The following is a 27,804-nucleotide window of genomic DNA, read 5'->3' on the forward strand; positions in this document are numbered from 1 at the left end:
CATTACTTTGCCCATAAAGGATCTTCTTTTTCATTTGGTCATTAAAAGGCTGCAGACTAGTTACTGATATAAGTCCCAACAGAAGCTTGTTTTCTCTTCTTAAAATTCACAGTATTCTGATGTGCTGTGAAAGAGCTGCTCAGATGTTCTGATTTACAAATTTGTTTTTCTCACTTGGCAGTTTCTCAACAGGCAATGTTGCTAATCCAGACCCTTATATCCTCGAGCTGCAATACAGAGCAATGCAACATTTTCTGTCTGCTAAAGTCTGCTAAAGTCTGCCCAAGTGCCAAGGGGTGACGAGGCAAAATGAAAACAGTTGGAATCACTTGAAAAGAACTGTCCAATAGGATGGAAATATTTGATATAACCATAATATGACATTTCAAGATGCTTATTCAAGTAATGCGTTTCCCAGAGTATTTTAAAACATTTGCAAAAGCAGCATTGCAGGGCAAGTGGAAGAATAAAGTGGAAAAAGACAGCTGGGGCATTTGCACACAAGCTGGAGGGAGAAGATGGACACAGGTACTTTGGTGGCTATAGCTGAAAGTCTGTGCTGAAAGCCAAAAGCTTCACTCCGTTTTTTTGTGAAAAGCGGACAAAAGCACTACATTAACCTCAGAGGATGTGGGGAAATCTCATTAGTTTTATTAGGTCACATAAAGATATGAGCTTTATTGTTTGGACTCTGGAAACTGTGCAGCAACAGCAATACTTTGACCCTGGAACATATGCCAGCATGGCGTGAGGTGTACATTAAGGTTTGATCTTGCAGCCTCTGAGTGTAATGGACTTTGGTGGGTGCAAAACTCTTTCACTAGCTAACACTGACTTCAAGGATGTTACTGCTGATTTTCTCCTGACATAACTGAGATGAGGTTCAGGACCTCATTTTTTAAGTTAGTTTTAGGAGTAGACTTAGGAGTAAATGTCTTCCTGAAAATACCAAGTGGTCATGATCTACATAACATACATATATATTCATGTGAAAATGTACGTGCTTTATATTTCTCTACACATTTGTGGTAGCTATATCCTTACATGCAATTCTTTTGGTGTCCACAGGAATACAACAGCTGAGGATCTGGCGTCTAATATTCGAGAGTCTGAGAGGCATTTGTAAACTTAATTTGAGAGAAGCACATTTCCTGCCCCCAGTGTGCCCCCAGATTTCAAACCAACATCGACTCCTAGCCGGTGGCAGAAACGTCCTGTTGCTGGCAGTTAAATGCTGAGGCAGCACTGGTTTCCTTGGGATATCTGTAGCTAGCAGGCACCCAAACATACTAAAACTGTAACAAGACAAGTAACGCTCCAGCATGTGGTGGGGAAATTGTTCTGTGACTGGGAGCTACTTTACAGAATACGTTTTTGCAGAAGGGTGGACAAATGTTCTCTTTTTACCTCTCAGAGCAGAAAGAGTTTGGTAACAGCTCACAGGTATCTCTGTATAAATACGAAAGAACCTGTTGGCCCTGGTGCCCGCTCCACGACTCTGGCACACTGGATACGCCAGGCAACACATCGTGGTCCGTCCCCTGCCACATCAGGATCTGCGGGACATGGGTTCACTCGGAGCCCTCCAGCAGTGAAGCTCAGCACTGTTATGGTGTGACACTCGCTCTCAGGGGAAATGAGGAAGCACGTGGGTTAGCTAGAAGGGGCTTATTGAGAGGGATGCAGTACACTGAACCTGAGAAATGAGAAAAATATGGGTAAAAAAGAGAAAAACAATCTGGGGCTGCCTTCCCACAGACCATAGTGCTAGGCTTCTTCCTAGCCCTACTAAGGCAATTAGTCTTCAGCATGGTGGGGGAGAATGGCTAGCTAAATAAATCTTTTCCAACTTTAGCCTCTAATTATGTAATATAGGGGCTGTAAAAGAATTTTCTTGGAAAAATACAATATAGCCATAACTGACACTGTCCCCAAGTCTTTGTAATGCAGTATAATCAATATTTTTCCAGCACTGATAAACAACAGTGCACTGCTTCTAGAAAGACCCTTAAAAACTGTCTGTTTCTAGGATTACTGACAGAGTTAGTACAAGTGAGCATAGAGCAGTGGGCAGGATCTGCCCACCCACAGACCCAACAGACTCAGACTAACTTTCCTTAAAATGGCAACAGAGTGGAAAGAGCTCCTGCTGACTCTACCAGGATCCCCTTGCTCAGAAGTTATGGCTACATCGGTTTAGTATTCAAAACCGAAAGCTGAGGTGAACAATAAAAGGGGTAAAACCCACCAGCTACTTTGGTCCTTAATGATTAACTGGAAGTCCTTCAATGAACTTAGTACCTGAGAGTGGAATTTGGAGTCTGACCTTTACTACATCTAGATAAACACAGAGGCAGATTCGGCGGCTCCCTCTGCACGCTCCCCTCCAGAGTGAGCGGTTTGCTCCTCCGAGGCTCTAACGTTTAATGCTGCGGTAGGGAGCGCGGGCGAGTTGAGCATGATTCTTCTCACCGTGCTTTTCCTTTGCATCATTTCCACATACTCAGCCTCTGTTAAAGGTAGGTCCGTGCCGGGCTTGATTTGTCATTTACCCGAGGACTTAGTGCAGGCGTAGTCAGTCTATGCCTACTGATGTGTATTTTGCCTCAGAAATGAACATTGTTACTCAGGCACTCTTGAGTGATGCAAAATACATTTAGTAATTACAGTGGTATAAGCGCTTTCACTGTTCTTGCCAGCACAGGGGATGAAGAGACAGTATTTTCAGGTGCACGGGAGCAGTGGTCTGAGCCAGGAATCTGGGCATCTTGACCTTGCTGAGCCAGGGCAGGCCGAGGGGGCAGCGGCTTGAAAGACGCTCTTTGCGTGCTTAGAAGCTGAGCGCCCACGGAAGTGCTCTGGTGGATGAGAGCCAGGGCGTGCGCAGGGCTCTGTGCTGCTGACTCAGCTACCACTGAAGTCCGTAACAAGCATCCCATTAATTTCACAGGCAGCTTGGTCCACAGTAAGGCAAGAAAACCTGGGTGTCTACACAGGCTCTTGGAGCAAGGGCTTCACTGAGGTGTCCTGCACAAAGGTCAAGGGCACAAAACGTGGGGAGTGCCCGCTCCAGCAGTGCCAGCGCATGAAGCAAAGAAAGGTCCCTCTTGGCAGTGGTGCTTTGTGTGAGGCCTGGTGTTAAGTTTACAAGACTTTTAGGACAACCCAGTAGGTGTTCAATACACAAGTCCTCCAAGACGCTCACTGCAACAGCAGTTCGTGCTCTGACAGCAGCAGCCAGGTGACATTAGCCAACGCTTATTCTTCTAGTGAATGAAAACCTCCTCAGCAGGAGGAAAGGGCAGCATGGGAGCAGTGGGTCCTGGGCTAAGCAGTCGGAAAGGCTGCAGATGTGCTTCCATGAGTGCCTCTTCCTGCAGGACACCTGGGACACTGTGCATCTATGTAAGCAGAGGGCAGCCGCCCTCCTCCCTAGGTCTCTACCTTGCAGTGTCTGGCAGGCACTTTCTCTGCCAGTGAGTGTATTTCTCAATCCTGCTAAGTAGCATTTATGGCTGGATATTGGCAGGCCAGATTTCTGGTGTCTGTTCTCCATAATATTATTAAGCAAAGCTCTCCCCTGATGTGAAGGAATATTTGGCACTTTATATCCCTGGGTGGACTGTGCAAACATTTTCTGATCAATTAATCCTTCGATCAGCTCTGCAAGGTCTCATTCTCTTGTGCAGAGAGGGAAAATTGAGACTAAGTAACTGGCCCAAGGCCAATTAGTGCTGCAATGACAGAGCTAGGATTAGTCTTGTCTTTCAGTCCACCAGGCCATGCTGCCTTTTAAAAATACTAAATGAATAAATAATTAATCTTTAATTTTATGTCAGCTCGATCAGCACACATGAAACTTTCCTACTGCAGTTGCATTTGAAAAGTATTTTCAAATAAATGTATTTTCTGTTGTTGTTTTTAAAGCTACTCAATATCAGAAGAACTGGCAAATATAATTTATGGACGTAGAGGCAGCTCGTAGCTGGAGATGCACATGCCCTGCATGCCGCATGTATTAATAAAAGGCACAGGGCTTGACAGCTGTCTCTGCTCCTGCAGTGCAACCTTCTGTGTTATACAGTATCACGATTTAATTATAGAATTGGCATGTTACCCTTAATGACAGACATTTAACATTACCAGTCAAACTATGTGTTATGCACTCCACCTTGAAAGCTGCACAGTCCCCACAGGCACTTCTCACCCCAAGACAGCACGACAGAATTGCCCTCTCTACATCTGCTTCTGCTCCCTCCTCATCGGCAGGACATCTGCCCCCAGCTGAAATGGAAATGGCAATAAAGGCTTCAGGGATCACAGCACTTTTTTTTTTTTTAAGGTTTCAATCAGAAAGGTGTAGGAATATTTCTTCCTAAATGCTCCCATTGTTTTTGCCTCATCTCTGCTCCTCCTCTTATCATGATCCTCCTGTGGGTCACCCTTTACCCTGAGTGATACCTTACCTGAGTGATACCAGGTTTGCAGCTAAACACATCCTCTGCCCTGGCTCCCCCAGCATTTTCTGCCTATGGAATGGGGAAAACTTTTGGATGCTGATGCACTTCTGTTTCCCCCAAGTACTCTGCAATTGCTCATCTCTCCCATGGCACTCACAAGAAGCTGCCTGCCTGCATCATTTGCTCATCTATTTCCCCCAGGAGTAAACAGTTCTTCCTTATACAAGGAGAAGCAAATTTTGAAAGGGAGAAAAATGGAATGAGCTGTTGCAAAAATAATAATAATAAAAAACCCACCTTACACCTAAAAAAGTTCACCTATGGGCTGAACTGTGGGAAAAGAAGATGATAGGGGTAAGGTGCCTTTAATTGAAAGGAGAGAGGGAGCTAAACCACAGTCATCCACCATAACTAATAAGACATATGTCTCAGCACTTAGATCATCTTACATGGACATGCTTTCCCTCCCACCTTTATCTTCAGACAGGACTGGGTCATCCTCCATGTTTGGAAAGCACCTAGAGGGCTGCACTTGTAAAATCTCAGCTGATACTAAATTTGTGGTGCTGCAGCTTACTTCTACTGCAAAGGGAGGATGTTTCTCATTGGGAAACAACCTTCTCAGAAGAGTTATTCCAAGGAATCACAGGCCTTCCTGAAAGGCACTGCCAACCTCTGGGCAGGCACTGAGCACCCTCTGCTCCCAAGGGCAACGTAGCTCCAAGAGAAGAAAATGGGTGAAGCAAAGACGCTAGGAAATTCACAGTAAAGCTGGAGGAAGGATTCTTCTAGGTGCCTTTTTTTTAGCAGATTTAAAAACAAAACAAAATAGCCCCATGCCAGCATAAATACTTTAACATCTCCGGAAAACAAAAAACAACCCAACAGTCATAACTTTGAGCTCTTACATGCAAGCAGGCCAGATCTTCAGCTGGCATGAATTGTAAATCAGATTAGTTCCTGTAGTTTGGCAGTTTACACAAGCTGCAGACCAAACGTGCTGGCATTACCTTTTTGCTAAAGAATGATGCTCTGAAGCTGACCTTAGTGTGGTGCTGTAACATCTGAGTGAAAAGGGCAAAAGCAGCAAACAAAACCCTAAAAATTGTAGTTTTGCTAGATCTTTTTTCCTTTTTCTTCTTTCCTCTGTACTTGCCATGAGGCACAGAGGCACCTCCCCGAGGGCAGCACTTTGCTTTTCTCACTTTAACGTTGTTTTCATTTCTGCTCTGCACCTACTGAGCTCCCCAAAAAAAGTCCCATGGGTTTCGGTAGTGCAGCAGCAGGGTCTGAGAGGCCAGGCCGGTGGTACTAGCAACAGCACCTAAAGTCACTGCATGTGTATTTACTTTGCGGAGGTAACAGCACTTTGTGTGCCGCCAGCTTCTCCTCCCGTCCCTCTACAAACTGAGTTCATCAGATTTTCTCCTGTGTAGGAGACCTTTGTAGCCAACCACACTGAAGGAGGGAAGCCCTTGAAAACAGTGAAAAGGAATGACATGCATAGCCTTCATAACAAAATAATTAAAGAATATTCAAGAAGAAATTGATTTTCTTTAATAACATTAAAAAAAAAAACGCAGTGAATTTTTTTCCTACTGCAGTTCAAAGCTCAAAAGATGCAGCTCTTCCTTCATGCCAGAATGAATGCAAACACCACGAAGGCTTTTACAGCAGGTCTAATTCCTTTGACTGAGGCTATGTAGACCCCTGGGACACTGGTCTTACAGTGGTGCACATTTCCCACAGAACTGTGCATGAGAGAAATAAAAGACGGGGAAGGATGTGGGCATAGGGCGCTCCAAGCAGTGTTACAAAGCAAAGAAAAAAATTGCAAAAGCAACACTGAAACTGAAGTCCTTCGGAATGGTCCATCCAATCTGTTGTTAATGTAGATGGAAATATGACCATAAAAATAAGTATGCATGTTGGAAATCTGGATTTATGCTAGGACTTGGTGTTTTATAGCTCTTAAAATGCCTCAGTATAAAAACAACAACAAAGGTATGGCTACAGGAGCATTTATTTAATTTGAAGAACAAGAACTTAATTATTTGATCTAAAAAATATTTTCCCAATGTCTTCACTACAATCATGGCCAGGCTCTCAAAAGAAAAAATCCCAATAAATGTGAAAAAGTCACAGAGAACAATTTACATTGGCTCCAACCAAAATATATTAGTACATTTCAAACTGATAAGCATATAATCCTTATACTATGTTAATTTTCAAACCACTTTGGATGATTTCTAATGTTACAATATCTGGTGTAAAGAAAGTGACTCTTTCTGGTATTTAAGTGCAAAGTTAGAACAAAGTATTTTATGGACTTTCTTACCTTAGATTAATGTCAATTTAATCGTAAAGAGCTGCAGTGCAGGCCCGCTGGACAGCATCTGTAAGCAAGGGTAGAAGTATCAGTTCCATATGTCTTTTGTTGAAAATCATAACTTTAATTTTTCAAAAGATGATTTTTAGATAAAATGAGATATAGATAATTTCTAAATTACTCATAGGTGTGTTTTTCATCCTGCTCTTTCCAAACAGGGCACACCACTGGACCAAGCTTAAATAATGACAAGATGTATAAATTTGCTTATTCATCTGAAGTGTTTGTTGATCGGGTTGAAGCACCACTAGAGAGAAGTGCAGGCTTCCGGATTTCTTCTGGTGTGGATGTCAACCTTCTATGGAGAAATCCCGACAATGATGATGACCAGTTGATCAAAGTTACGGTAATCAATGCCATCATTAAACTTCAAACATTCCCAATTCTTACAAATTTATCTAATTGTTTAACTGACTATATAAACAGATATGTCTTGAAGAACATGTTTTCAAAAGATGAGCTAAGTCTTATTGGTCCAGAATCTCACCAACTACAAACAGTTTCTTCAATTAGCTGTCTCCTATAGAATGACTTTTACAAAAATGTACCTAACATCATAACCTAGAATTTCAATCTATCTCCTACATTTTGAAATTGCTTTGTGCAACTTCATAGCTTCAAAGAAATTTTGTGCAAGCCTCTATGGGATGGAGAGCAGATTGCCTCAAGTTCTTGCTTGTTATCTCTCACCTGAGCATTATGACACATGCTAAATATGAACAGGTTTTCATGCTTATCCTTAAGCTGATTATTTCCCCAGTGGTGATTTTTTTTTTTTTAAATATAGAAATAGACATCATGGAAAACTAAAGATCAGAACCATAAATGAAGGAGATTTAGTCTATACAGATTTTACCAGCCTCATGCTAGACTGCCCTCTGCATGATTTTTCTCTGCTTTTACTTTGCTAGATAAGAGATGTCCAAGTTGAAAATGTAAATGAACGCCCGGATACTAAAAGCATCTTCAAAGGAAAAAGCACAGAGAAGATCATTGGGAAGAACTACCTGGAGGCTTTACAGAGGCCCATAATTCTTCAGTTAACCCGTGGAAAAGTAAGTCTCTTAAAATCCACACACATTCCCTGAGGAAACCAGAGACAGATCTTTCCTTATAGGCTTGGAGAACTTTAAAACTATCCACCCACATTCCTTAACACAATATAATCTTTCTTTCTAAAATACAGTAGTTGGGAACAGACTGTAATCTATCCGTACAAGGGGCTGCTCCAGCCACAGTCCCTTATGCTTTGCGAACACCGTGCAGTATAACGTAAACAGTTTAGCATATTGGCCCCAAATAAATGTGTGTGTGCACGTATATGGAGATATATATAGAAACAAATGCACACACACACACGGGTTTTGTACAAGGCTTTTGCTGCTGGCTTCAGTGAGGCCAGGACTTTATCCAAGGCACAAAAGGAAATACCATTTATTATGAGGGTGACCATACCGAGACTGTCGACAGCAGTGTTAATAACTTCAAACGTACCTCAACTGTTTTAGCGCGACTGCTTACCCGCCTCTCTAGCTTGCTAATTTACCTGAGTGTTACCTGCTGTCTCAATGGTTCCAAATTAACGAGCTTGATGCTGAAAGAGCTACAGCCTTTCGTGTTGCTCCTCTACCGGCATACTGTCTCCAGAGATGAGAAGAGCACGGTCTGTGGGCGAGCGCACCTTGGTTTGCCCATGGCAAGGGCGGCAAGGTGGGAGTTGAGGCTGCTCCCGCCTCCCCTCCGTGCCAGTTTCCCCCCTTGCTGGCTGTGGCCAAGGGCACGAGGCTGTCCCAGCCACAGCCCGAGCAATGCTGGCCAGGTAAGGGGACATGGGCAGAGGGGAGCGTGAAAGGAGGAAGGGTGAAGGTCACACTCCCTTTTACTCTTCTGCGGAGCTGAGAGGGGGCTGTGACACCTGATCCCAACAGGATCTTTACCTAGTGCCATAAATAGGAACTGAGGACATATCCTGGCCGCCAGCTCAGCCGACTGAATTGCAGCTGCTATCAGGCAACTTTCAGACTCGGCCCTATCATCAGTTTTACACAACATAAAATAAAACAGGACAGCACTGGCTCTCAACTGTACATATCCCTAAAGGAGGCTTGAATTATCCAAAGAACATGGTCAAAATATATCTGCTTCCAGTATGCTGCAAACACAGGGTAAGGCTGAGATGTAGTATTAAAAAGTTGGGCTTTTGCCTGTGCAGCCGGTTCCGAGCACTGCTTTTCTCATTTCTCTGTGCTGTGGTACTTTCATCCCTGGCACAGTGACCTCCCCTTCCAGGGCTGCCCTGAGATAACACACCAATAGTGCTTACAGTTCCTGAAAAAAGTGCACTGTTAAAGCACCTTGAATGCAGAGTGGAGGTGCAAAGTCTTTCGCTGCCAGAGAAGAGGCTCAAGCACAACAGTTGTTCCACGTAGTTCAAAGGTTCTTATGTATGTGACACGTCCTTTGAGTCATTCTAACGTGACTGAGCTATGATTCATTCTGGGTTTTTTGTAGCCTGTGATTAAAGTGCAACAGATATGTGCATGAGGAGGCAAGATAGTATTATTTCAATTTACCTTTCTGTGGGGGTTATGCAGAACAAATAGTTATACAAATAGCTATACGGAAAAATAGTTATAACAAATATATATATAACAATATATAACATATAATATATAATAAAAAGTTATACAGAAAAAATAAGGAACCTATTATTTATTTTCTGATTTTCCTTCTAAATTCTCTCTAATTAGCATTGAGGAAAGATGCACACAAAACTGAGGCTCTATTTAGGTGGTGCTGAAGTCTGAAACTTCTTTGTGTTGTTAGTTATCAGCCAGGCCCTGCAGCTTCTGGAGTCTGCCTAAATCAGGATAACAGGTCCAAAGTTCAGCTTCCCAGTCAGAAAAAGTAAAGGGAGTTTTTTTTACAGAAGGGTTCCTCACTTTTTCTTTCATGTTTAAACAAATTTAATGGGTCAAGTTTTTTACGTATTTGTTTTATTCCTGCAGGTAAAAAATTTCTACTCGTATCAAAATGAACCTGGCCTTGTTCAAAACCTCAAGAGAGGTCTGGCTAGCCTCTTCCAGGTCCAGCTGCACTCTGGTGCTGTCCGTGAGGTATGGTGCTATATCTGGCAAGACACCGGTTATCAGGGAAACCTGAGGAGCCCAGTCTGCCCTAAAGGGCCCGTCTGGGGTTCCTGGGGACTTCAGAAGGAAGCGTAAGAGAAATCGGCCTCTCGAGCAGGCTTGAAGTTTGGAAAATAAAGTTAATTTAATCTACATTATACAGTTAAATTTTTGCATCTGCCAACATAAGGAAAGCTAGAAATTACCTCAAATTCCTGAGTATAGTGCCACCTGCCAGGTGTTTACTATCTCTTTTTGATTTTTAAAAAAACACTGTTACTTTCCCTCAAAGCCACCTAATGAAAAATATCTCTGCCTATCCAAGAGAGAAAGATAGAAACACTGACATAAGGAAAAATAAAACAGCAGACCTTCTTCGCCTTCAAAACTGGTAAATGCACTCAAACCAAAGCAGTGCAGCATCTCATGTGCATGATGCCATCAGGGCAGGAAGTCTCTGGAAGGAGTTCCCAAGTTCAAGAGACACAGTCAGGAAACTGCCATAGTGGTGTAGGAGTCCCAAAGCTGTCTGTAGTTTCAATTCCTAGAGGTCTCTCTCGGAACAAAGAAAGAGAGAGAAAAATAAACAAGAAAACACATAAGAACAAATGTAAGTCAGAAATGGGTGACACACAGATACTAACCTTACTCTTTTTCTCCAAGGTGGATGTATCTGGGGAATGCAATGTCACTTACCAGGTTCGACAAGATCAAGTGACTAAAATTAAAGCCCTGGACTCCTGTGAAATAGCAAAGACAGGATTTACCAGCCCCTATCAGGTACCATTTATGTAACAGAATAAAATCTGTTTGTCTATTTTAAATATATCCTTACTAGCTATTACTCATTTTCTCAAAAAGCTTTTTCTTGCATTACAGAAAACAAATTCTACATATACATTCGCAGTGTTACGAGCACAAAACCGCATCATGTAGCAGCCTGGGCTCAGCTGACATTCAGTGCAGCACAGCAACTCACATGCAGGCTGGAGAAGTGCCAAGGCACTGGTGCTCTCCCTGGCACAGACTTACCTCCACAGCTCAGAGAAGTGCAAAGGCAGCACAATAGTTAGCTGTTAATAAACCAGCTTACCATCCTGACTGCATTCCTAATTTTCACACTTGCCACGAAGAATACAACTTATTTACACACAAATCAGTCCAAACAGATCTAGCCTGGTTTGGTTTCCAGGTATATACAAGAATAAAGCTTACCTATTAGACATCTTCCTGGGAGAGCTTTTCATCTTATTTTCAGTAAGAATTTTTTTCAACTACCAGGCATGTTCTCAGCTGCAGTGTATTCTGTAACTTCCCTTGTGGCTTTTTTGTAATTAATTTGAAACATATGGTGCAGCAAAAGTGACTAGATTATTGTTGCAGAAGAAATTCATGAGAACTTAGGTTATCGCGGTTTGCAGGTGTAGGCTGAGATGTTGTCAACTCACACACACTTTTCTAGTTTGGTTTGATTCATTATGAGTTTTTCTCTGATTTGGAACTGTAGGATCTGGTCTATTCTGCCATTTACTGAGCCCTCCTTTTGGTTTATTTTTATATTATTTTCAGATTTTAGATGTCGGCACAAAAGTCACATCTGCCACAATTTACGTGCTGGAAGACAGTTTCATCAAGTCCATTAAGGCAGAAGAGAATTATGCTTTTTTTCTGAATTCCCGACGAAAAACAAATGCCAAAATAGTTTCAAAGTAAGTTGGGCAAATTGACCGTCACTGATGGCAGCAGGATTAATGGTTCAACTCAGGTTACATGTGTACATGCAACCACCACAGTTTCATGGTCTAACACTGTAAACTCTTACAGTGGGATTTAGATCTATTTTGTATCCAAATGGCACCTACCCCAGCTTTGATTGAAGGCTCCACCATTCTGGAAGTAATAAATAATGGCATCCATAAATAATGAAATGAAAATAACTGGAAGTAGTCAAACCATTTTAAGCAATGCATTACTCCTGTAGGCATTCTGCTTCTGCACCCTGACCTTTAAGAAACACTTCAGATGGATCTGCATTTCTAATATGTGAAAGTTCAGAGGTTTAGAAAGAAGTATCTGATTCATGGAAAGGAAAGATCAATGAGACCTAGGTCTGTGTCTGAAATACTCGAAGTGGGGAGGCGGAAAGGTTGTCGGTTTGTTTGGTTGGTTGGGTTTTTTTGCTTCCTTTCCCCATTATTTCTGCATTTCTTCAAAATGCCTGAGCTCTAATGGTGTTTTCAATGCTTGGGTGTGCAGGCAGAGACTGGAGCTGAAGTCGGTGCACGCTGGCCCTGGCCTGGTGGCTGCAAAGCAAGTTGCAGGAGTTATCCAGACCTTAGACTCCCGCTACGTAGCGCTGCCGCTGGTAGCCGAGACCGTCCACGCCGAGTGTAAAAAATGCCCCTCGGTGAGTAAACACAGGCTCACGGCCTCTTGAACGTCAGGCTAGCCGAGCAGACGTGAGTCCCTGTTCCAGCAGTTCACTAGTTGATGTCTAACATAAAACACAAGCACCGAGGTGATGCAGTGCTGCCCTGACTGCCAAGGGTATTGTAAGATCTGTGTCTAAAAGTACCTAACTTTTTGCTCTATTGGATGATATAGCGAGTGTTTCTCAAGCCTCTAGAAAAGACAACAGCCTTCGTATTTTCTCATCTCTGCCAACTCTGAGTTGGCCAGAGTTTATTTTTCTGGGTAATGGAGCAGGAAATGACTATAAGGATGGATTACCAGTGCTCACACATGATTCACTGTCATGGAGCAACTGAAACTTTCCTAGAGATTCGAGGTAGTTAATCCAATTCTTGCCCAGGCTAAATACCTGTGGACAACACATAATGTCTGCTCTCACTGCCTGACCTTGGAGGAAGTCTTTTATTTTAATGACTTTAGAGGTATTTTATAAATATAAAATGGGGTTTTAATATTCTTGGCAAGCCCAATACGCTCTTCATCTCTCCTGAGCCCCAATAAATATCACCTTGACATTTTATCTTTGAAACATTTAAAGACTACCAAAAATTTAGTAGTAAAAGTATGTTGCAAACCTACTTTTAAAGTGCTTCATCTTTTGCTTTGCTGATAATATTTGTCATAAACACTAATATAAAAGTGGCATTTTTAATGCTCTTACCATTGCAGGATGAATTTAGCAGTGAACAGGAACATTAAAGATTGTTCTCAATCGTTTTTCAGCAAGCAAGCTTCTATTCAACACACGTAATGCTAAACCTCCAGAGATATTCCCTGTGAGCACAAATACCTTGCTATGTTGGAACTCATGATAGTTATCTGGAAGTAACATCACCCTGTAATAAACTAGCTTGTCTAGTGTTTGTGGAGCTGCAGAGAATATAAAAAGAAAAGGCTGGGGAAAATGAAATAGAAACGATGCTGCATGGGTGCTGCAGCAGCCCCGAGCAGGGAACATCAAGGGATCTCAGGCAGGGCAGGGACAGGTGCCAGACTCTGCCTGTCAGGGTTTGTGCTGAGCGCTCTGTCATTTAGAACTGAGCTTGTCCTTACAGTCGTAGAGACAATTTTCAGACCAAGCTAACAAACATGGGGTGTATTTCCAGAGTGCCGCCTGGGGACTGAGGTATGTCACCATAAACCTAATGGAACGAGGAGAATGAAGTCCTGCTTTCTCACCCTATTTTACAGTAACTGCTATGAAAAGATAAGAGTCTATAAACAGAACACTGTATCCAAAGCAGCAGCATAACATTTGGTACTTATATATCATGGTATACATTAATGCCATGCTGGGCATGCCCTGCAGTTTTACATTTTCAAAACCTTGCACAACTTGTAACAAATCTTATCTTTACCTTTATGAACCTGCTGAAACACCCGTTACTCTCCCTATTTCACAGATAGAGGCATTAGCATCTGTGAGATTATAGCAGACATTTACATTTAAATTTATCCTAGATATCTGTGTTTAAACAGCATTACAAAGCATTCTCTTTTCAGAAGAGCTGTGCTTACAGTCCCTGCTGAAATGGATGCTCGTCCCTTCTGAAATCATGAAGTTTTTTTGTTCTGCTTTGTCTTGAACAGCCAACATCTGAACCATTTGGCTCGGGGTTGTATGTGCCTAGGGCCATACAACTAAGCTGTATGTACTACATATATGTAGGTGTGTACAACATGCTAGGTTAGGCTGTAGCTGACTAGAGGAGCTGCACTTTGGAGTTCAAGTATTTAAGCCAGCGAGCCAACGTTTGTACGAGGAGCGTTCCCTCACCTACTCACTAGGTGCACGTGGCTAGTACCATACGGGCCCCACTGCACACTCCTTGTAGCAAAAACAACAGGATGAATGAGGCTGGAGATTCCTCGCTGGGCTATCGTGCAGCTTCAACAGAGGGAATAGAAAGTGCCCTGTGTGTTTATCCAATTTCAGCTTATAATAGCCACACTGACCTTGGTGCTAAGCTGTAATCACCATTTGATATTAGCAGTTCCATCTGTGCCTCAGATCATGAGCTCCTCCCAGCTGGTTATTAATCCCCAGGAAATATCCCATGTCTCAATCAATGTTGCCTAATTACTGTTTGTTACAGTTGATGGAAGTTGCACTCTGTACTGCTGAATGATACTTCTATTCACCAGCAGGTTCAAGTGTTATTGCCTAATACACAACCCATGAAGGGGGGTGTATTTTAGTAAAGGTCAAAGGGATGTTAGGGGTATTTCCCACTTAGGAAAACTGCAGTAAACACTGCTGCAAAGAACAGCTGAGTTTTCACCAAGGAATGTTCTCGATAATTTGAGATAACAGAGGCAAAGGCAAGCGAGAGAGGAAAGGTCAAAATACCTGCCCTAGTTTCTTATGGGAGTGGAGCTGGAAGGACAAAGCCCTCTCAGGCCTCGGTTTCTAACTGTGTAACACAGGTTTCTAAATGCCTGCTAAGGAGAAAGTTTGGAGAGTTACTAGAGGAAGGATTAAAAACCTGCTGAAGAGAACAGACTGCCTAGCACTCTAGCTCACTGCACACAGACATTCCCAGCTCCTTGCAAAGCAGGAGAAACTTTCCCATGGGATAGTTTACTCCATCAGCACGGCCTCCAGTTTCTACCAGAAGCATCAGCCACAGCTGCACCCTCGCGATCCCGACGTCCCTCTAAGGATTTTTTAGCCCATTTGCCCTGTTTGTTTGTGGTAACTCATACGTGGTGGGGTGCCCACGCAGAAGGATGTGGGGTGCAGCACATGCAGCCGCCTGAGCTGCCTCCCAGCGAGTCAGCTCCTGTGTTGAGGGCTGCTGCGCTAGCCGAGAAAAGCTAGAGGTTCTGTCCACAGCACCTACAAACCCTGTCATATTGCTCTGGTACCAAGTCAGTACCAGAACTAAGTCGAAAACGTAGTGCGTGGAATAAATGCAGCAGCAGTGAGAAATCAATACTGACAACCAGAAGTATGCAGGACCTTTTCGTCTATTGTTTTATAAAGTAACCACAAATCCCTCCCCGTCTTATGCAGTGCAGTCTTATGAATAAGAAATATGCGATACAAGACATTCAGTCCTGCTCCATACAAACCACTTATTAAGCTACCATCTTCTAAGAAAATATGATTCGTTTGTGAATTGGGAACTGTGCACCTTAAAAAAAAGATTGAGAAGAAAATGAGAACATTAAGATAAACTCTGCATTCCCTGGAAAGCACAGTTCATTTGCAGGAGAAGAAAATTCACCTTATTCCAGTTATATCCTAGGCATTCAGGTTTAGTGGTCAAGTGAGGGAAAAAACACAACTACGCCTGCACTACAGAAAGGTTTGAGAGAGAGTTGTGCTGGAATATCATAAACAAATTAGGTAAAATTTAACTGCAGGATCACCAGTATATGAGATTTCAGCTACTTCGAGCAGTGCCTGGCCCATATATCTGCATTTAGTTGAGTCTGATTTTTGAAAACTGAAAACACTGTTTGAGAGATTGATACCATGTGAATTATTTTTCAGCTTTCTGAACACTGGCAGACCATCAAAAAACATTTGCATCCTGAAAATCTTTCCAAAGCTGAAGCAACGAGAAGCTTTTTGTCCCTTATTCAGAACCTCAGGAAAGCTACAAAAGAGGAGATACTGCAGATTCTTAAAAGTGAAAAAAAGGAACTCCTGTAAGTCACCATGAACAAACTTGGAAAATGTTTCAGTTACTTAAAACCACAGAACAGCAAAATGCATGTAAACAGATTCAGTTATAGTGGCTAGCTGTGCAAAAATAAGTGTTCAGTTTTGTACAGGAAAAGTACATTCCCAGGATAGATATCAATACTTTCTGGAGTCTATCTGCTATCTACAGATGGAAGACTTCAGGGACACAGGTTTTGCCAAAAAGAGTAATAAATTCTGTCTCTTAGCTGCCCTTGTCAAAGCTTCTTCCTGTCTATATGAAGAATAATCTTTTCAGTATTGTCTAGCTTTTTTCAGTGATATGTTCATTTCCATTTCTTTTTCATAGTCCACAGCTAGTGGATGCTGTAACATCTGCCCAGACCCCAGCATCTCTGGAGGCCATGCTGGAGTTTCTAGACTTTAAGAACAAAGAAAGTGCTATCCTGCAGGAGCGGTTCCTGTATGCCTGTGGATTTGCTTCTCATCCCAATGAAATGCTCCTGAAATCTTTAACTGTAAGTCAAAAAACCAAAAAGAAATACAATAGAATCACTGCTCTTGAGCCTCACCTGTGTCAAGGAGGAAGGAAGGAGGAATGCTATCATGGGCCTTCCCATATTCTTTTCCCTTCCGCTTGTAGGGTTTCCTTTAAGTGTCATGGTATATGACACTTAATCATATAGCCTAAAAGTAACAAAAATTCACAGGCACTCATATATAAAGTTTATTTACTAAGTAAAATGTCCCCAACATCTTCTTGGAAAGCCAACATTGTTCTGAGTGTTAATGGGCCAATTTAAGGAGCAAAAGCCTTATCAGAATCCTGTCACCATTTAATATTCTTTCTTTTAAAAACAGCTTCAAAATGAATTGTGCCATTGGAAAAACTGATGCTAATGCAAGGGAAAAAAGGCACTCAGCTCATGTGTAATGAAGAAGCAGTGATGTGCATCACAGTGGCCTTTGCATTGCACTGATGAACACAGGAATTGAGGGCATTCAGCCCACTGTAAAATGTGGTTCATCATTTTTAGACAGTGACTAACTGTTGCTTTTGAACAACAGACTAAGTTCCAGGGTGAGATTGCCAATGAAGAAATCAGAGAAACTGTTGTCATTGTCATGGGAGCGCTCATCAGAAAGCTCTGTGACAGAGATGGCTGCAAACTTCCGGTAAGTATTTGCTATTCCCTGCTAGCCACATTCTGATCTGGGACACAGGGTTGATCCCTTTTGATGCTACTGGAAGATCAAACGGGACACTGGTAGCATTTCCCTTCTGCTGTAAAGTAACACCATAAACTCCTGTGTTTAATAGATGGAGGAGTTTATCTTTTATATATACATATATAACCAATGTTAGGGTTTAATCTGATTTCTCTCCCCATTCTTGTGGATTTCTCCTGATTTGCCTTTTTTTAACAGAACTTTTTCCTCACTGCCCAGTCCGTCAGCAGAAACAGCCCTTTTGCTCAATTGTCCAAAAGCTTGGCGTGTCCTCAGAGAAACACTAGAAAAGTCAGGATCTATGTAATGCTTGAAATCACTCTGGATGATCTCAGCTCTGCGAAGAAAAGTCATTGATCCACATATACTGAACCTTGCCCCAAATGTGCACAGAACAACCCAGGAAGGCTGATCTATTACCCTGATCCTAGACTGAGTGGCGTGCTGAGGACATGCTGGGGATATAGGATGAAGGTGATCAGATAATGCACTGCTGCTGCCCGTTGGATCTGGGGGCATTCCAGATTGCAGCACACTACTGACAAAGCACAAAGTAGAGCAGCCCTCAGAAATCCTTTTAGCCTTTCCCTGTTGAGTTGCCAGGCTCTCTTAAGGTGGTATATTAAGAAATACTGAGGAAGATTTCCCTTGTTTTTTTTTTTGTTGTTGTTGTTTTTTTCTCTCTTTCTCTCTCAGTTGTGCCCACTGGCTCCTTGAGTAGAACCCGTGAGGTCCCTGAATCAGAACAGGAATAGCTACTGAGTGATAAATCCAGGTGTCACTGGGACTCTTGTTTAAGGCTTACAGGAAGCTGTCGACTTACAGTTCACAAACGTCCCATTTGCTAAGCCAGCAAAATAATGCTTTAGACCAAAATATGCTAGAAACCGGGCCTGCCACTCCTACTTCTGGAGGATAAGGTGGGTTTATGATCATCTTTTTAACACGCTCCTGATTTGCTTTAGGCTGTCGTGGAAGCCAAGAAGCTGATTCTAGGTAGGCTGGAGAGAGCTAAGAAAGGTGACAACGTGAAGATGTACCTGCTGGCGCTGAAGAACGCACGCCTGCCTGAAGCAATCCCACTGCTCCTGAAGCACGCCGAGTCCGAAGACGGGGCCATCAGCAGCATCGCTACCACCGCCCTGCAGAGATACGACGCCTCCTTCCTCACCAAAGAGGTAAGCAAATGTACTGCCCAGGAAAAGAAATGCAAGAGAGCATATTAAAAATCAAACGTAAAATGAACAAAGTTCTTTTGTCAGTCCTCATTTTTTAAATATGCCCTATGTATGTGTTCTTCACTTGTATATGCAACTTCATTTGTAACAAAGATGCATCACAAACTTCTCGCCTTCTGAGGGACATGGGGTTGCCACAGGTAGTATCCAGCAGGAGAAAATTGCAAGATTAAAGATATCCCTCCCCTGAAACGTACAGGAAATCTCTCCCTTGATTTTATCACTAACACAGTGTTTGAATCTCCTGGTTGAATCTCATTTATTTACAGTCCCACTGTCAAAAACAGGCTGTAATTGGGTTGTGCTTGAGAGAACGTAAGAGATGCCGCACTGGCCCATGCAGTGGCTGCCCTAAACACGTCTAACAAATTCCACGAGAACTGTGAAAAACAGTGTTCTAAAAATACATCCTAACATCCGAGCAATAGCAATGGACCCTGCTTAAGCTAACAAAAATGAGATTCTAAGCTGGACTTAGCCCAGTCATCTGCATGAGTATTGAATGTATGACCTGTTTCCTGACCAGGTGAAGAAAACAATGAACAGGATATACCACCAGAGTCGCAGAGTGCACGAGAAGACAGTGCGAACTACTGCAGCTGCTGTCATCTTAAACGGCAACCCATCCTACATGGAAGTGAAAAACATCCTGCTGTCCATCGGTGAACTGCCTGCGGAAATGAACAAGTATATGCTGTCCATAATTCACGACATAATCCACTTTGAAATGCCTGCAAGGTACATTAAGTTCAGTGTAAAGGAATACAGCTCATTCTCACTCCTTTGCCTATTAATGCAATGTCAGAGAAACTCACAGTGTGCAAAGTTTCCAAATAGTTACTGCTGGAAAAATCTAAGGAGCGCACAAGCGGATGACACACCTTTGTGCCACTTATAGGTACTGATATTTTAGAATAAACCCGTACATTTCAGTGACATTCTTTTAACAGTTGATATAGAGGAGAATTAGCTATATAACTTCCACTACGATTAGGTGTCTATCTGTCTTTCACGTAGGAAGAAAATTCTTTATTTGCTTTTAATTCTCTCTCTTCAATGGGGCCCTTGTTCTATGTTTTCCAATAATAGTGAACAAGAAAAAAAGTTAACACCATATTACCAGAATAGAAGCAACAAATTACCTCTCCTTCTGACTAGCATTAATTTTCAAGCAAGACCTATATTTGCTTTCCTTTCTATGTGTGAGTAGCTGTAGGGAGTAGCTGAAATTGGAGAAGGCATTCCGGGAGAGGGCAGCTTCAGAGGTACAAATTTAATTCCTTTAATGGAAAAATGTGAGTTTTTCAATGGGCCTCTTTCCTGCTGGGAAATTCACCCTCTCAAATCTGATGTTTGTACAAAACAGCAATATATTTGCTACCATAACGTTTGTGCATCTGCTTGTTTGTTTTTAATACTTCAGCAAAACAGTTCGTAAAGTTCTGAAGGACATGCGTGCTCACAACTACGAACGCTTTGCCAGGACGGGATCCTCTTCTGCCTACTCTGGCTACATGACACGTATGTAACCAGGAAACTGCCTTTTAGCCCTACTTACACTCCTGAACCGTTGGTTAATTCACTAGTTTGGTCACAGGTACCTTCTCTCTTTTTTAATTAAGGTGGTCCTGACCTATCGTCCACATACGGCCTTGACATCCTTTATTCAGGCTCTGGCATTTTAAGGAGAAGTAACCTGAACATCCATATTTTCAATAGAAATGCTCAACTTCATGCCAGCCAGGTAACTACCAAATCCTACATTAAAACTAAACCAGTACAGGGACCTCTTCTTACAACCTTTAAACTAAATTCAACTGATGCCAAAAAAAAAAAAAAAAGAGGGTTGCTTCACTGGGTACAAAACAGGCCAATAGCCAGAAAAACAAAACAAAACAGCAGACAAGGAGGGATATTCTTGCCTTAACATGGAAAGAGGTGTGTTTTGTCCTCTACAAAATATCCAAGTCCTGTTTCTGGTTAAGCTTATACTGTTTATCTGATGTATTCGATAAAAGCTTCAGAAGTTTATAAAACCAAGCTGTTTGAGAACAGAACAGAATGCAGAACAGAAATACAAGGATTAGCTCAAACCTAAAATTCAGAGAGGTTTGTGTGACATGCTTCTGTTTTGGCCTCTTCTTAATTATCAAGTTGGAAAGCAACTTCAGTATTAGAATCCCACTTAACTTCTGCAGGATAAATGTGTGCAGTGAGACACCTTTGATTCTCCTTCTGAATGTCTATGGAAAATAGCCATATGAATGAAGGAAAATGGACTTGAAATGAAAGGACTTAAGTTTGTGATTTGCAGGTGCGCAAATTCTGCCTATATCTAAGGGAAAAAGTTGCCATGAAATTATTTTGTTTTCCATTTTTCTAGCTGCTCTAATTCCCTTAAGCCTTAACCAAATACTTCTGGTCTCATATATATACACACACACACACACACATATATATACATACATATATATTTCTTTTAAGTATACATATATATATACACATATATATACATATATATATATGTATATATATGTATATAAGTATACTTGGGACATACTTAAAGTCCCAAGTATACATATATATATATGTATACTTAAAAGAAATGTTTAGAGTGGCTAATACCCTGGATCAGGTAGAGTTTTTTCATGGATTTTGTGTCACTGTTGCCTCTCAGGTGGTGATTGAAGCGCAAGGCCTGGAGACAATAATAGCTGCAACTCCCGATGAAGGGGAGGAAAACCTGGACTCCTTTGCTGGCATGTCGGCCATCCTGTTTGATGTGCAGCTCAGGCCAGTTACATTTTTCCAAGGCTATGGTGATTTAATGTCTAAAATGCTCTCAGCAACTGGAGATCCCATGAATGTGGTGAAAGGACTGATCCTGCTGACAGATTACTCACAGGTACTGATAGTATGGCTTTTACTTCTTTTTTCTGTCTTTTAAACCCATACACATCTTCCCTCCACACTGTTACGGTACGGCAGCTCAGCTTCTCTCTTTCCAGGACTAATAAACCTGATCAATGTTAGACAGGCTTTCCTTAACTATAGGAGCAATAGAAAAGCCAAAGACATGAAACAAGAGGATGAAATTAAATTAAAAGAAATCTAAGACAGAAGCAAGAATTAACATTATTCTGCAACTCTGAAGAATAAAAGCAAATCAGACTAAGTTTCCTGCTGAAAACTTCTATTCCTATATTTAAATACAGGCTCATATACCAATATAACTAAAAGCATAATATAATATCAGAGGACTAAATAGCTGGATATCTTTCCCAGAGTGCAGAGCCATTATTTGATATTTTGCTTCTGCCCAAACAGGGATCTCCTCAGCACTCAGCTTGTAAAACATCAGCAGGGCCAATGTTCAAAGAATTGCTTGACTTACAGTTACCGGAAATATTTTCATGTGCAAAATTGCTGACAGGCCTTCTCATGTACTGCAAATAAAATTAGCAAACAAAAGTTCACTCCAGCAACAGCTTATTTCTCACATACATATTCAGGAAAAAGTTTTGCCAGGACCTATTTAATAAACAGACTGAGGAGACAAGAAAGCTGATCATGTTCTCTATCCCTGAGCACACACGCACGGTGTTTTCAGAACTATTTCCAACTGCTGTGCACGCACCAAGCTCCATAAATATTCTGGCCGAATCAGCTGGACGGGCACCCCGAGAACTCTGCCAGCCAGCAGATTCCCAACTCCTCGCCTTTGGAGAGCCTAATAAAAGTCCAGAGCACACCAGCACTGGGCCTGCGTGCCATGCTTAACAATATGAGGGTATATCGTTTTCAGCCAGACACTGCCTCTCTGAAAGCCTTGGCAGCACAAAGATTAGATGGGATCCCACTCTGCTTTCTCTATGGCATCACCACCAGCACATTTGCTGCCCGAGTTCTCTGAAAACCAAGCAGCAGACACTTACTGGGTGTTCATGGCAAAAACAGGTCAGCAACATCATCAAAATGGCTTGGGCTCTTCCATGTAATTCAGTTAAGCTTCATCAGAAGCGTTTTCACCTGTCCAGTCCTTGAACTGTGATTACAACAACACCAGAAAACACTGTTAGACTGGAAATGTGGGGAGTACCTCTGGAACTAAAGAAAACCTGTGCAAGAGAGTCATAATCTAGCAGCTTGCCAAGCTGAGTACTCCCTGCACTCTCCCTGGCCAGCATGGAGAAGGCTTGCCTGGAACATACATTCCTTTACAAATTCATGCCGTAGGTAACCCAGACAAACATGGTTTTATTTTCTTAAAAAAAAAAAAAAAAAAAAAAAAAAAACCTATGGATGCAAAACTCTTCATTCCTCTACACAGAGATCTTGGTACCAAAACTGTGTGTGCCATAGCTGAACGCAGTGGGATTTCTGAACAGGCAAAAAGCCATGTAAACGATGCATGTGGTGCAGTTGAGATCAAATACTAAAAGGATGAGTTGGAGGCCAAAACTGGAACTTAAAAATGGGGCAGTTCAATAGTCAGAAAAAGAGAATTTCTGGAATAAGTCATTTTAAAATATGTTTTAAAAGTTCTGCTTCCCTATTGATTTTTACAAGGAAAATTGTACATAGAAAGACCAAAACTGAATTATACTGTCATCAAATCTACCAGACAAAAATGCCTCGAAAGCAGCTTCCTATCATTAACTTGATACCTGCAGGTGTCACAAAGGGCACATTTCAGAGAGGTGACTGCCAGTTTCACAGTATCCCCTCTAAAGCTTATGTTCCTGCCCGCTAATTGCAACATCTTCTCTCATATAACTCCACAACTGAAATCACCAGGTGCATTTTACAGTCAGTGCTGCCTCAGCACTAAGGATAACAGTTCGGAAAGTGCAACTCCCCTTCTAAAATAAACAGCTCTTATAACACTGTTTTTGAAAATCCTAAGTCACCTGTATTAAAGTTCAGGAGTGTTAATATTTCTTCTGGGCAATACATCTGTCAGAAGCATAGAGAAATTAAATACTTATTAATAGGTCAGTGAAACCAGTTGAAAGCTAGATCCCCCTGGAAGACAGCCAGCGCTCTGGGAAAGAAGTACCTTCTCCAGCAGGCTGACTGTTACATTACAGTTGTGCTACCACTGCCATACAGACGGAAACTTTTTTTTTTTTTTTTAATTAAAACATGCTACATGTCAGCGTTTTGAACAAACTACAGATCCTGATCTTTCAGATCCCATTTTCCACTGCAAATGACACACAAGGCTTAAAATAGGAAGGGAAAGGAAAATACTGCTCTTGAGAAGGCTGAGTCCCTGTGATTTACACCTCCCATCAGCCTGGACTGGCTTTGCACACAAGTTGAAGGACAGGATTCGGCTCTAAATAAGGAAATAGATGAGCTGGTAAAACACAAGACGAGTGCTCATTGGCTACTTTGCTGGTTTCAGTGACAAATCTGACTTAATGTTAAGTAGTCTTTTAAACTTAAATTGTGCAGCTCTTGCACCACCAATTCTATTCTGATATTCTTAGGTGCAAATTGACAATACAGGCAAAAATATCTGCTCCTTTGGTTCTGTGTCAGAACGGATATTGCTACTTACTTACCCATTAGCAATTACTGGCCAATCCGGTTCCAATTTCAAGTAAAGTCAAGTCTCCACATCTAAACAGACCAATGAGAATTTCTTAACTATTTTGGAAAGTAATCCCTGCCTCATCGCACTCAACAGAAAAACCCTCTTTTATTTTGGAAGGAGCACAAATACAAGCTGTATTTTTCACTTGGACAAAAATAAGAAATTAGAACACAATACGCCCCTGCTTTCAGCGACGTGCTGGAGTCATAACCTACAGCCAGCCCACTGCATTCTCAGGTTAAACCTCAAGCCCACTTCAGCAGCAACTCACTGCCAACTTGGCTCTACTAAAGAGACCATTTCAGACCTTAAAAGGTGAAGTAACCATATACAGCCACTGCAATTCTCAAAACCTTTGGCTGCAGCAGGGACCAAGGCTCTGAATAAGCTCTGAAAGGCTCCTCACCAAATGTTACCTCCTGATTTGAAAGACAGCCTGTGTCTGCTTGCTTCTTTCCTAAAACTTAGGACAGCATTAGAGGGAAACACGGGGCTACTAACAGAGAGAGAGGTATTTTTCCCAATAGAAAGAAGAGGGAGCTAATCAACTTTTCACACATTCTGCAGAGATCTGTGGCATTACAGGTGCTGAGGTCACCACAGGCTCAGAGCAGCCTTGGTAGGAGGGAAAAAACCACCTGGGAGAGAGGGAAAAAAAAGTGTCCTTGTATGCAAAAGACATGGTTAAAATGAACTTTTCCAAAGTAATACTTTTCTAAAAAAATAATGAATTAATCTCCTAGTTCAAAAGGAAGCAGGACAACTATATAAAGTGAGTTAGATTGCCAAACTGAGTGAACGTTAAAATCTTGGCTGACTGTCAAAACTTGAAAGTAATGAACTGCTGTGACCTTGAGCTATTATCACTTCCGAAACAGACTCCACTCAACGCATGTGCAGTCCAGCTACAGAGGTCTCAAGAAGCCATAAGCATGATGGATGCTGGTGGAAAGTGCAGTAAACACAAGTTACCAACACGCTAGAGCTCCAAAATGAAGCTTAATCTGACCTAGGTGGAATATCACAGTGTCCACAAGGCTTGTGTGGGAGCTTCTTGAGACAAAGGGCATGATATTCCTCACAGTGCACCTGACTAAAGTTATGCCAGTTGGCAGATAAAGTAGATGAGCAGCCCCGTGCTTTAGCCTCAACCTGTCTTGTCAGGAGAGGGCTGCATTTTAGTGGTGCTCTGTCCGCCCTTCCATATTCCTTTTTCTGACAGAGACATGATGATCCATGGTCTGAAGGTATGCTGGGAAATCAGCTTGTTTTCCTGTCATTTACCAGCGTGTTACCTGTGCTTTCTTATGGTTGCAGGTCATGCAGCTGCAGTCTGGGCTGAGGGCAAGCGCAGAGTTCCAAGGTGGCCTCTCCATCGACATCTCAGGAGGAATGGAGTTCAGCCTTTGGTACAGGGAATCCAAAACCAACGTTAAGAATCGGTGAGATATCTGCAGCGCATGCTACAGTTTTAGTGAGTTCAGGTTCCCAAGCCTGGGTGGCTCCACTTTGATGACTAAACATAAATGATCTTGCATTTGAATTATTAAAATTAAGATATTTACATAAGGTGAGAAAATGAGCAGTTTTCCTTTCCACATGGTATTATCAGTTCCCACTGATCTCATCTGGATTTATGCACCTTTACCTAAAAAACCACACTCCTATGAGAGCAGTTTTCATCTGTGGATGCTAGGACTTCTTGCAGCTTTAAATAGTTTAGATTAACTGCAATGTTTTAAAACTTGATATGTTTTAATTGTAATTTCTGAATTTACTTGCAGGGGAGCCATGTTCACTGCTGGTAACATTGTGGTGGATTCCTTGTTTGTAAAGGCTGGTATGGAAACCTCTTTAGAAATAGAAACAACATTGGACTTCATCTCTACGGTGCAGTTTTCACAGTACCCATTTTTAGTGTGCATGCAGATGGACAGAGTTGAATCTCCATTCAGGTAAGAGATTGAGAAAGGACCTTAGAAAAGACCACTAACCATGCTCTGAACTTGCACTTTTGTCAGATTTTCTAATCTGGTTTTACAACTGATGCAAATTGCAGGACTCTCCTCCTCTACTGGACAATTAATTCTGAAGGGGAACAGAAGTTCTGACCAATAGTTCTCTGTCACAGTACAGGGCAAGTAACTGCACAGCCACCAGCTAGTTGAGCTAGAACGATTTCTTCATGATCTGCTATGTACTAGTGTTGAGAAAAGTACCTGGCATTCTATGTCTTTGGTGTATGGTGATATCCTGTCACCTTTTACTGAAGCATCAACTCCCTGAAATCTAAGCAAATAGACTATAAGTAAAAGATGCTTTTCAATCACTAAAGAACAGTAACTGCATTGCCATGAGAGAAGTCTGTCTCACCTCCTAATCCCTATTCGGTAAGACCTGAGGATGTAACATCTGCAGTGCCAGGTCTCCACTCAGTCCTTTTTGCTCAAGCTTTGCTAAGTTTGAGAAGATTTAGGGAACTCAAGGAAAACTAAGGAAATCCTAAGAAAAGAGTATCTGTTACTCTGCAGATATTGAAACTGATTTATACGTCTGCATTAGGTAACCTAGTATGTACATGTCTTCTCTCTAGACTCATCCTCGGGGTACAGATTTTGCACAAATTTGCTAACATCAGATAACCACATTGTATCCTCACAGGCGCTACATGACTAAATACGAAAGCCTACCATCTGGCAGACGGTACACCTCCAAGAGAGCAAAAGTGGAACTGGTGGCAGGCTCTGAGTACCCTCTCCATCAAGAAAACTCCAACATGTGCAGGAAAGTTTTTAGTACTGAGTCTGATTCCTCCAGCAACTGGTTTTGAAATGAGCTCTCACTTTCCTGAATCCATAGGCTTGTACGTATCACACTATTTTGGAGCTTGATCTTGCTCTACTGCAGTTAATGGAAAATTTGCCATTGATTTCAACAGGCCAGGATCAAACTCTTAGTGCGTGCACAGTGTTTACATATTTACCTATATTTAAGATTTTTGTAAAAAAGCTAAAGCAAACAAAGACCGATCTGGTAGAATTCCATGCACTCCCCCAAGGGTGGTGCTAGTTCTTTATTTTTACTTTTTTGGTGCCAAAAGCAAAAATAAGCCCTTTTTCTTGTGTTTTTTTTTTTTTTGCTTGTTTGTTTTTGTTTTTTTGTTTTCTTAGGCCAGGGAATACAGAAGTCCACGCTTCTGACATGCGGTGAGAACAATTATGATGTATAAAGAATGATTATTTATGGATATGTTTTAAAGCATTTAGGTGTTTTAGGCCCCTGACCAATCCTCACTCAAATACTCAAATACAAATTACAATCTAAATGTGACTCTGAATTCCTGCTTTGCCTGTTTACAATAAGTAAATAAATAAATATAAAGGATTTTTACCTTTTTTAAACAGTCAAAGCTTGATTGTTATTATTATTTATCTATTATTCTTTTTCTTTTCTTTTCTTTTTTTCTTTTTTTTTTGTATTAACAGCTTTAGTTAGTCACATTTGATTAAAAACGTAGGGTAACATTTCTACTTAGCACTTCTAGGTACTTACAGTTGCCTTAATTCTGTTCCTGTTGAAATCAATGGCATAATTTCTGTGGCTATTACCAGGAGCAGACTTCAGTCAGTGCTG

At 41.7% G+C, this 27,804-nt stretch overlaps 1 protein-coding gene and 1 long non-coding RNA gene across 2 annotated transcripts; one reads left to right on the plus strand and one right to left on the minus strand.

Moving 5' to 3' along the window:
* Positions 1 to 2,445: 2,445 nt before the first annotated feature.
* MTTP (microsomal triglyceride transfer protein) lies at positions 2,446 to 27,194 on the plus strand. The gene is made up of 18 exons (XM_010219409.2): positions 2,446 to 2,519; positions 7,008 to 7,195; positions 7,761 to 7,904; positions 9,858 to 9,965; positions 10,641 to 10,757; positions 11,547 to 11,686; positions 12,234 to 12,384; positions 15,949 to 16,106; positions 16,451 to 16,619; positions 17,170 to 17,277; positions 18,297 to 18,509; positions 19,096 to 19,307; positions 19,993 to 20,090; positions 20,192 to 20,313; positions 21,247 to 21,474; positions 25,489 to 25,613; positions 25,956 to 26,126; positions 26,833 to 27,194. Exons 1-18 carry the CDS (start codon positions 2,459 to 2,461, stop codon positions 26,999 to 27,001), a joined length of 2,682 nt encoding a protein of 893 aa, XP_010217711.2. The 5' UTR covers positions 2,446 to 2,458; the 3' UTR covers positions 27,002 to 27,194.
* Positions 5,601 to 6,847, minus strand: LOC148596164 (uncharacterized). Its single transcript, XR_015913644.1, has 2 exons — positions 6,799 to 6,847; positions 5,601 to 5,934 (listed from the first exon to the last, which is right to left on the minus strand). It is a non-coding gene; the product is annotated as an uncharacterized LOC148596164 (long non-coding RNA).
* Positions 27,195 to 27,804: the final 610 nt, after the last annotated feature.

This window comes from Tinamus guttatus, unplaced genomic scaffold, assembly GCF_059628265.1.
Source record: "Tinamus guttatus ecotype Peru unplaced genomic scaffold, ASM5962826v1 Tinamus_guttatus_pri_ptg000028l, whole genome shotgun sequence".
In the NCBI taxonomy this organism is placed as follows: domain Eukaryota; kingdom Metazoa; phylum Chordata; class Aves; order Tinamiformes; family Tinamidae; genus Tinamus; species Tinamus guttatus.

Coding starts and splice junctions, on each gene's coding strand:
- MTTP (XM_010219409.2), top strand. CDS start 2,459: ATGATTCTTCTCACCGTGCTTTTCCTTTGCATCATTTCCACATACTCA. Junction 12,385..15,948: donor AGTGTAAAAAATGCCCCTCG/GTGAGTAAACAC, acceptor ATTATTTTTCAG/CTTTCTGAACACTGGCAGAC. Junction 21,475..25,488: donor TGCTGACAGATTACTCACAG/GTACTGATAGTA, acceptor TTATGGTTGCAG/GTCATGCAGCTGCAGTCTGG.